This window comes from Vanellus vanellus (genome assembly GCF_965231255.1).
Source record: "Vanellus vanellus genome assembly, contig: HAP1_SCAFFOLD_2429, whole genome shotgun sequence".
Classification (NCBI taxonomy): Eukaryota; Metazoa; Chordata; class Aves; order Charadriiformes; family Charadriidae; genus Vanellus; species Vanellus vanellus.
Genome location: NW_028127250.1, coordinates 1 through 9,506, shown reverse-complemented (window position 1 = coordinate 9,506; position 9,506 = coordinate 1). Strand labels below are relative to the sequence as shown.

The window sequence follows — 9,506 nt, the reverse complement described above, 5'->3', positions numbered from 1 at the left end:
GGGGGGTCCCTGTGGGCTCTATAGGGCCGGGGGGGTTATCACAGGATCTATAGGGCCGGGGGGGTCCCTGTGGGCTCTATAGGGCCGGGGGGGTTATCACAGGATCTATAGGGCTGGGGGGGTCCCTGTGGGGTCTATAGGGCCGGGGGTGCTGGAGGGGTGGCACCGGCGTGGCCCCCCCCGTCCCCCGAGCAGGAGTGGGACCCGCAGCGCGTCCCCGCGTCCCCCTGGCTGCCCCCCCCCCCCCCCCCCCCAGTGTCCCCACAGCATGGCTGTCCCCGCTTGTCCCCCTCCCCCCCGGCCCCGCTAACCCCCCCTGCCACCCCCGCTGTCCCCACTGCCACCCCCGCTGTCCCTGTGCCACCCCGGGGTGTCCCCACGCTGCCCCAAGATGTCCCTGTGCCACCCAGTGGTGTCCCCGTGTCACCTCGGGGTGTCCCTGTGCTACCCCGGGGTGTCCCCACGCTGCCCCAAGATGTCCCTGTGCCACCCAGTGGTGTCCCCGTGTCACCTTGGGGTGTCCCTGTGCTACCCCGGGGTGTCCCCACGCTGCCCCAAGATGTCCCTGTGCCACCCAGTGGTGTCCCCGTGTCACCTTGGGGTGTCCCCGTGTCACCTTGGGGTGTCCTGTGCCACCCCGGGGTGTCCCCACGCTGCCCCAAGATGTCCCCGTGCCACCCAGTGGTGTCCCCGTGTCACCTTGGGGTGTCCCTGTGCCACCCCGGGGTGTCCCTGTGCGCTGCCCCAAGATGTCCCCGTGCCACCCAGTGGTGTCCCCGTGTCACCTTGGGGTGTCCCTGTGCCACCCCAGGGTGTCCCCACGCTGTCCCAAGATGTCCCCGTGCCACCCAGTGGTGTCCCCGTGTCACCTCGGGGTGTCCTGTGCCACCCCGGGGTGTCCCCACACTGTCCCAAGATGTCCCTGTGCCACCCAGTGGTGTCCCCGTGTCACCCCGGGGTGTCCCCGTGTCACCCCAAGATGTCCCCGTGCCACCCCGGGGCGTCCCTGTGCCATGGTGGTGTGTCGCTGTCACCCCAGGGTGTCCCTCTGCCGCCGCCGCACGTCCCCACACCGCCCCGGGATGTCACCTTCTGCCCCCCCCCCCCCCCCCCGTGTCACCCCGCGTCACCCCGACTCTGTCCCCGTGTGTCCCTGTTGTCCCCCCCCCCCAGGGGAGAAGGTGATGTCGGACGATGAGTTCACGCAGGACCTGTTCCGGCTGCTGCAGCTGCTCTGTGAGGGGCACAACAACGGTGAGGGGACACCGGGGGGGGGACACACCGTGGGGGGGACATGGGGGGACAGGAGGTATGGGGACATGGCGATATGGGGCACAGCTATGGGGCGCGGGGGGCTCCGGCGTGGGGAAGGGGCTCCGGAGGAGCCATGGGGCAGAAGAAGGAGCTATGGAGCAGGAGGAGCCGTGGGGCGGCCGTGGGGCAGCCGTGGGGCAGGTGTGGGGTGGCAGTGGGGCGGCTGTGGGGCTGGTGTCACCCCATTGTTCCCCCCCCCCTCCCAGATTTCCAGAACTATCTGCGCACCCAAACGGGGAACACCACCACCATCAACATCATCATCTGCACTGTGGACTATCTGCTGCGCCTGCAGGTACGCGGCCCCACGGCGCCCCACGGCGCCCCACGGCGCCCCACGGCCCCACCCCGTGGCCTCCAGCCCCGTGTGTCCCCCCCCCCCACAGCTCTGCCCCAGCCCCGACCCACCATCCCGGACCCACATCTCTCATCTCCACCCCTGACCCACCTCCCCCCACCCGCCTCTGTCCCACCTCCCGCCCTGGGGCCCCCCACCGTCCCCCTGTCCCCATCCCCACGTCCCCACGTCCTTGTGATGCTGGTGGTCCTCATGTCCTCCTGCTGCTGGTGGTCCCCACGTCCCCGTCCCCGTGTCCTCCTGCTCCTGGTGGTCCTCATGTCCTCCTGCTGCTGGTGGTCCCCATGTCCCCGTCCCCGTGTCCCCATCGCTGGGCTGCCCATGGTCTCCATCCCCATCCCCGTGTCCTCATGTTTCTGGTGGTCCCCACGTCCCCATCCCCGTGTCCTCCTGCTGCTGGTGGTCCCCATGTCCCCGTCCCCATGTCCTCCTGCTCCTGGTGGTCCCCACATCCCCAGCCCCGTGTCCCCATCGCTGGGCTGCCCGTGGTCTCCATCCCCATCCCCGTGTCCTCCTGCTCCCGGTGGTCCCCATGTCCCCGTCCCCATGTCCTCCTGCTGCTGGTGGTCCCCATGTCCCCATCCCCGTGTCCTCCTGCTCCTGGTGGTCCCCACGTCCCCATCCCCGTGTCCTCCTGCTGCTGGTGGTCCCCACGTCCCCGTCCCCATGTCCTCCTGCTCCCGGTGGTCCCCACGTCCCCATCCCCGTGTCCTCCTGCTCCCGGTGGTCCCCACGTCCCCATCCCCGTGTCCTCCTGCTCCCGGTGGTCCCCGCGTCCCCACCGCTGAGGGTGGCCGTCTGGGGCAGGAGTCCATCAGCGACTTCTACTGGTACTACTCGGGGAAGGAGGTGATCGACGAGCAGGGGAAGCGCAACTTCTCCAAGGCCATGGCCGTGGCCAAGCAGGTCTTCAACAGCCTCACCGAGTACATCCAGGTCAGCGCCCGCGCGCAGCCCCGGGGGACCGACCCCTCGGACCCCCCGATGGCCCTGGGGGTCCCCAAGGACACCCGTGTCCCCAGGAGGTGTCCAAGGGGTGCCCACGTCCCCGGAGAAGTCCCGAGGACTCTGATGACCATGGGCGTCCCCCAAGAGTCTTGGTGTCCCCAGGAGGTCCCCAAGGACCCCGATGTCCCAGGGGTCCCAATGTCCCTGGGAGGTCCCCAAGTGGTGTCCCAGAGCTCCTGATGTCCCCAGAAGGTGTCCCAGGGGTCCCGATGTCCCCAGGAGGTCCCCAAGGGCCCTGATGACCATGAGGTTTCTCTGAGGGTCCCGATGTCCCCAGGAGGACCCCTGTGTCTAAGGGGTCCCGATGTCCCTGGGAGGTCCCCAAGGACCCTGATCACCATGGGGGTCCCCTGAGGGTCTTGGTGTCCCCAGGCGGTCCCCAAGGGCCCTGATGACGGTGAGGTTCCTCCGAGGGTCTTGGTGTCCCCAGGAGGTCCCCAAGGGCCCCCATGTCTAAGGGGTCCTGATGTCCCTGGGAGGTCCCCAAGCGGTGTCCCAGAGCTCCTGATGTCCCCAGGAGGTGTCCAAAGGGCCCTGATGACCCTGAGGTCCCTCTGAGGGTCCCGATGTCCCCAGGAGGTGTCCAAAGGGTCCCGATGTCCCCAGGAGGTCCCCAAGGGCCCTGATGACCATGAGGTTCCTCCAAGGGTCCCGATGTCCCCAGGAGGTGTCCAAAGGGTCCCAATGTCCCCAAGAGGTCCCCAAGGGCCCTGATGACCATGAGGTTCCTCCGAGGGTCCCGATGTCCCCAGGAGGTCCCCAAGGGCCCTGATGACCCTGAGGGTGCCCTGGGGGTCCCTGACCATCCCAACCTCCCCAAGACCCCCAACGCCCCCAGCGATCCCCCTGCCCCCGCTGCTCCCGTTTCCTCCGGAGAGGGGGGGAGGGGGGGGGTGTCCCAGGGCTGGGGTGGGGGTCCCAGGGGTGGGGGTCCCTCTCTGGGGGTCCCCGTGGGTGCCAGCGCCCGCCGCCCGCAGGGTCCCTGCACGGGCAACCAGCAGAGCCTGGCCCACAGCCGCCTCTGGGACGCCGTGGTGGGCTTCCTCCACGTCTTCGCCCACATGATGAAGAAGTTGGCCCAGGTGGGCACTCGGGGGGGGGGAGGGGAGGGGAGGGGAGGGGAGGGGGGGGCGCTGGGAGCACCGGGAGACCCCCACTCCACCCCCACCCCCACCCCCTACTAACCCGCTGCCCCCCGAGGTGGGGAGAGTTGGGGACACACCGGTGTCCCCAGTGCCACCAGCGTCCCCCACCCAAGACCCCCCCACCTCCGTTGGTCACGGGGCAACCTAAGGACCCCCCACCCAAAATGGAGAGGTGGGGGGGGGGGGGTGTGGCCATGACGCCCCCCCCCCGCCCCCCCCACCGGGAGGGGACCCCCCGAGGTGGCTCTGACGGACCTTTCCGCCCCACTGCCGCCAGATGGGCCAAACGTCGGGACCGCGGATGGGCGTAAGAACCCCCCCCGAGACCCCCCCCGCCCCTCCCCCAGCTCTGCATGGCCTCGCTAACCCCCCCCCCGGCATGGCATAGCCCCCCCAGACCCCCCCGGACCCCCCACCCCCCCGGCTTGGGTCGCGTGCGAGTTGGGGGCCACCACCCTCTGTCCCACAGCGCTGGAACGGGTCGTGTGTCCCCACCCCCCAGGTAAGGGGGGGGGCGGGGGGGGGTCCGGGGCCGGGGGGGGGGTCACAGCGTTGATGGGGTTTGGGGGACACCACCTGGAGCTCACGGTGCCCCCCCCTCCCCCCCCAGGACTCCAGCCAGATCGGGCTGCTGAAGGAGCTGCTGGACCTGCAGAAGGACATGGTGGTGATGCTGCTGTCCCTGCTGGAAGGTGGGGTGTCCCCGTGCGCCGTGTCCCCCCCCCCCGGGGGTGTCCAGGACGGCCACCGGTGTCCCAACGTCGCCCGGGGTCCCCCTGCCACGCGGGGTGTCCTGGCCGTCCCGTGTCACCCGGGGTTAGGACATCCCATCCGCCGTCCAGGATGTCCTAATGCCACCCAGGGTGTCACCGGGGGCACCCCCCCTCCCAGGTTTGGGGTCTCCTCACCACCCAGGTTGTCCCCGTGCCACCAGGGGTGTCCCTTGTCCCCCTCCCAGGCTGTCCCTTGACCACCTGGGGTGTCCCCTCCAGGGTGGTCCCCACCACCCGTGGTGGCCCGTGCCACTGGAGGTGTCCCTTGGCCATCCGAGGTGTCCCCTCGCTCTCCAGGGTGTCCCTTGACCACCTGGGGTGTCCCCATCCCTCAGGGTGTCCCCTTTCTCTCTAGGGTGGTCCCCACCACCCGTGGTGGCCCGTGCCACTGGAGGTGTCCCTTGGCCATCCGAGGTGTCCCCTCGCTCTCCAGGGTGTCCCTTGACCACCTGGGGTGTCCCCGTCCCTCAGGGTGTCCCCTTTCTCTCTAGGGTGGTCCCCACCACCCATGGTGGCCCATGCCACTGGAGGTGTCCCTTGGCCATCTGAGGTGTCCCCTCATTCTCCAGGGTGTCCCCATCCCTCAGGGTGTCCCCTTGCTCTCTGGGCTGCTCCCCACCACCCGTGGTGGCCCGTGCCACTGGAGGTGTCCCTTGGCTATGCAAGGTGTCCCCTCGCTCTCCAGGGTGTCCCCATCCCTCAGGGTGTCCCCTTGCTCTCTGGGCTGCTCCCCACCATCCGTGGTGGCCCGTGCCACTTGGGGCGTCCTTGGCCACCTGGGGCATCCCCCAGCCACCAGGGCTGTCCTGGTGCTCTCCAGGGTGTCCCCAGCCACCGGGGCTGTCCCCACAGCGCCCCCGGACCCGACGGGACACCCCCCCACCCCCCCGCCTTCTCCACAGGCAACGTGGTGAACGGGACCATCGCCCGGCAGATGGTGGACATGCTGGTGGAGTCCTCCAGCAACGTCACCATGATCCTCAAGTTCTTCGACATGTTCCTGAAGCTGCGGGACATCGTGGCCTCCGACGCCTTCCGCGACTACGTCTCGGACCCGCGAGGTCTCATCTCCAAGAAGGACTTCCAGAAGGCGATGGACAGCCAGAAGCAGTACGAACCCGCCGAGATCCAGTTCCTCCTCTCCTGCTCCGAGGCGGACGAGAACGAGATGATCGACGTGGAGGCCTTCGCCGGCCGCTTCCAGGAGCCGGCTCGCGACATCGGCTTCAACGTGGCCGTGCTCCTCACCAACCTCTCGGAGCACGTCCCCCACGACCAGCGCCTGCGCACCTTCCTGGAGCAGGCCGCCAGCATCTTGGAGTACTTCCGCCCCTTCCTGGGGCGCATCGAGATCATGGGGGCGGCCCGGCGCATCGAGCGCCTCTACTTCGAGATCAGCGCCGCCAACAAGGCGCAGTGGGAGATGCCGCAGGTGAAGGAGTCCAAGCGCCAGTTCATCTTCGACGTGGTCAACGAAGGGGGGGAGGCCGAGAAGATGGAGCTCTTCGTCAACTTCTGCGAGGACACCATCTTCGAGATGCAGATCGCCTCCCGCCTCTCCGAGGAGGAACCCCCCCGGGAAGGGGGGGAGGAGGAGGAGCAGGAGGAGGAAGAAGAGGCCCCCGAGGCCGCCACCGGCCCCCCGCCCCCCACCGAGCCCGCCTCGGCTTTCGGGGAGCTGCTGGCGGGGGCCGGGGGGCTGCGGCGCCTCCTGGGCTCCCCCCAAACCTGGCGGCGCCGGTTGCGGCGGTTGCGCCGCCGGCCGGGCCGGGAGCTGGCGTGGGCGGCGGGGGCGGCCGCCGGCCGGGCGGTGCTCGGGGGTCTTTTGGGGGGCTGGGGGGTGCTGGGGGCGGTGGGGCGCCTGGCCTGGACCTCTCTTTTTGGGGGGGGTCTGGTGGAGGGGGCGCAGCGCCTGGGGCTGGCCGAGCTGCTGGCCAGCATGCCCGACCCCACGCAGGACGCCGTGGGGGGCGGCGAGGCCGGGGGGGCCGCGGGGGGAGAGGAAGGGGGTGCCGAAGACCCCCTCCCCGCCCCCGCCCCCGACCTGCCGCAGCCCCCCGAGGAGGAGGAGGAGGAGGAGGCGGAGGAGGAGGAAGGCGCCGCGGCGGCAGCGGCGGCGGCGGCGGCGGCGGCGGCGGTGGGGGTGGCGGGGGCGGCTTTCGGGGCGCTCAAAGACCCCGCGCACTACCGGCTGGCGGCCCCCGACGCTCCGGGGGGGCTGGGGGATATCGGGGAACCCCCCGCCGCTGAGCCCCCCACCCCCGAGGGCACCCCCATCCTCCGGAGGAAGATTGGGGTAGGTGGTCCTGTGGGGCCGGGGGGGGGGTCTCTATGGGGGGGGGGATGCTGGGGGTCTCTGTGGGGAGGGGAGGACCCCAGGGGTCCCTATGGGGGGGTCCCTATGGGGGGGAAGACCCCAGGGGTCCCTATGGGGTGTAGGATGCTGGGGGGGGGAGTCCCTATGGGGGGGACAAGACCCCAGGGGGGCCCCTATGGGGTGGTCCCTATGTGGGGGGAGAACCCCAGGGGTCCCCTATTGGGGTGTAGGATGCTGGGGGGGGGTCCCTGGGGGGGAGGAAGACCCCAGGGGTCCCTATGGGGTGTAGGATGCTGGGGGGGTCCCTATGGGGGGGGGGAAGACCCCAGGGGTCCCTATGGGGGGGTCCCTATGGGGGGGACAAGACCCCAGGGGTCCCCTATTGGGGTGTAGGATGCTGGGGAGGGTCCCTATGGGGGGGGAAGACCCCAGGGGTCCCTATGGGGTGTAGGATGCTGGGGGGGTCCCTGTGGGGGGGGGAAGACCCCAGGGGTCCCTATGGGGGGGTCCCTATGGGGGGGACAAGACCCCAGGGGTGCCCTATTGGGGGGTCCCTATGTGGGGGGAGGACCCCAGGGGTCCCCTATAGGGTGCAGGATGCTGAGGGGGGTCCCTATGGGGGGTTCCTGCTCCCTATGGGAGGTTCCCGTCCGCCCCCAGCGGGGTTTGGGGGGGCTCAGCCCGTGCCCCCCCCCCCCCCCGACCTGACCCCGCTGCCGCGCAGGAGGACGGGCAGGAGGTGGTGGAGGAGGAACCGCAGAAGGAGGAGGAGCCGGCGGGCGAGACCGAGAAAGCCGAGTGAGTGGGGGGCCGGGGCCCCACTGGGGGGTCCGCGGCCCCATTGGGGTTGTAGGGCGGGTCCATGGCCCCATTGGGCGTTGCATGGTCCCATTGGGGCTATGGGGGGTGTCCACGGTCCCACTGGGGCTATGGGGGGTGTCCATGGTCCCACTGGGGCTACAGGGTGGGTCCGTGACCCCACTGGAGCTATGGGGTGGGCCCATGGCCCCGTTGGGGCTGTAGGGTGGGTCTGTGCTCCCGCTGGAGCTATGAGGTGGGTCGACAGCCCCATTGGAGCTATGGGGTGGGTCCATGGCCCTGTTGGGTGTTGCATGGCCCCAGTGGAGCTATGGGGTGGGTCTATGGCCCCAGTGGAGCTATGGGGTGGATCCATGGTCCCATTGGAGCTACGGGGTGGATCCATGGTCCCATTGGGGCTGTAGAGTGGTTCCATGGTCCCATTGGGGTTATGGGGTGGGTCCATGGCCCCATTGGAGTAGTGGGGTTGGCCCGTGGCCCCGTTGGGTGTTGCATGGTCCCATTGGAGCTGTGGGGTGGATCAATGGTCCCATTGGAGCTGTGGGGTGGTTCCATGACCCCACTGGGGCTATGGGGTGGGTCAATGGTCCCACTGGAGCTATGGGGTGGGTCAATGGTCCCATTGGGGCTATGGGGTGGGTCAATGGTCCCACTGGAGCTATGGGGTGGGTCAATGGTCCCATTGGGGCTACGGGGGGGGTCTGTGACCCCACTGGGGCTGTGGGAAGGACGGGGGGGTCCCGCTGGGGGTCCCCACCCCCGGCAACCCTCTCCCCTCCCCCCCAGCACGGAGAACGGGGAGAAGGCGGCGGCGGAGGGGGCGGAGGGGGGACCCCCCGAGCCGGCGCCCCCCGAGAAGCGGAGGAAGTCGGTGCCCCGGGAGCGCAGGGAGCCGCCGGCCGAGGGGGGCTTCGAGTTCTGGGCTGAGCTGGAGGTCCAGAGGGTCAAATTCCTGGTACGGGGGGGGCGGGGGGGACCCCATTGCCGGAGCACCGGGACCCCCATCCCTGGGGGGGGGGGGGGGGGAATTCAGCCTGGGGGGGTCAGTGGGACCCCCATCAGTGGGGTTGGACCCTGGGGGGAGGGTTGGGGGGGGGATGTGCTCAGGGTTGGGGGGGGGGACACAGGGACTGGGTGTCCCCCCCCCAGCGCTGAGTGTGTGTGTCCCCCCCCCGGCGCAGAACTACCTCTCCAGGAACTTCTACAACCTGCGGTTCCTGGCGCTCTTCCTCGCCTTCGCCATCAACTTCATCCTCCTCTTCTACAAGGTCGGGGGGGGGGGGGGGGGGGTACCCCAGACCCCCGGGGGGGGGGGGGGGGTAATGGGATAGAGTGGGGGCACCCGGGACCCCCCGCCTCCCCATTTTGGGGGGGGTGTGGGATGGGGTGGGGGCACCCTGCCACCCTAGAGCCCCATTTTGGGGAGGGGGGGGATGGAGTGGGGTACCCCCGGCTCCCCATTTTGGGGGGGGTGGGATGGGGTGGGGGTACCCCACCTCCCTGGATCCCAATAGAGGGGGGGGATGGGATGGGGTGGGGGTACTCCTGGTCCCTGGGGGGGGGGGGCTATGGGGTAGAGTGGGGCCACCCTGGGTCCCCACTGGGGGGGGGGGGGGGGATGGAGTGGGGGTACCCACGTCCCCATTTTGGGGGTGTGTGGGATGGGGTGGGGCCACCCTGGACCCCCAGGTCCCCAGGTGGGGGGGTGGGGGAGGGGGTGGGGTGGCAGCTCCGCGGGGTGGCCGTGGGGGGGGGGGGGGGGGGGGGGGGGG

General features: G+C 70.3%; 1 protein-coding gene across 1 annotated transcript; it reads left to right on the top strand.

Annotated features, from left to right (window-relative positions):
• Positions 1-1,093: 1,093 nt before the first annotated feature.
• LOC309685413 (ryanodine receptor 1-like) lies at positions 1,094-9,023 on the top strand (the record flags this gene model as incomplete). The annotated part of the gene is made up of 9 exons (XM_082501179.1): positions 1,094-1,254; positions 1,521-1,609; positions 2,480-2,608; positions 3,658-3,762; positions 4,436-4,517; positions 5,501-6,894; positions 7,640-7,713; positions 8,521-8,689; positions 8,916-9,023. Coding segments are annotated over exons 1-9 (2,220 nt in total), but the record flags the coding sequence as incomplete, so codon positions are not given.
• Between the last annotated feature and the right edge of the window lie 483 nt (positions 9,024-9,506).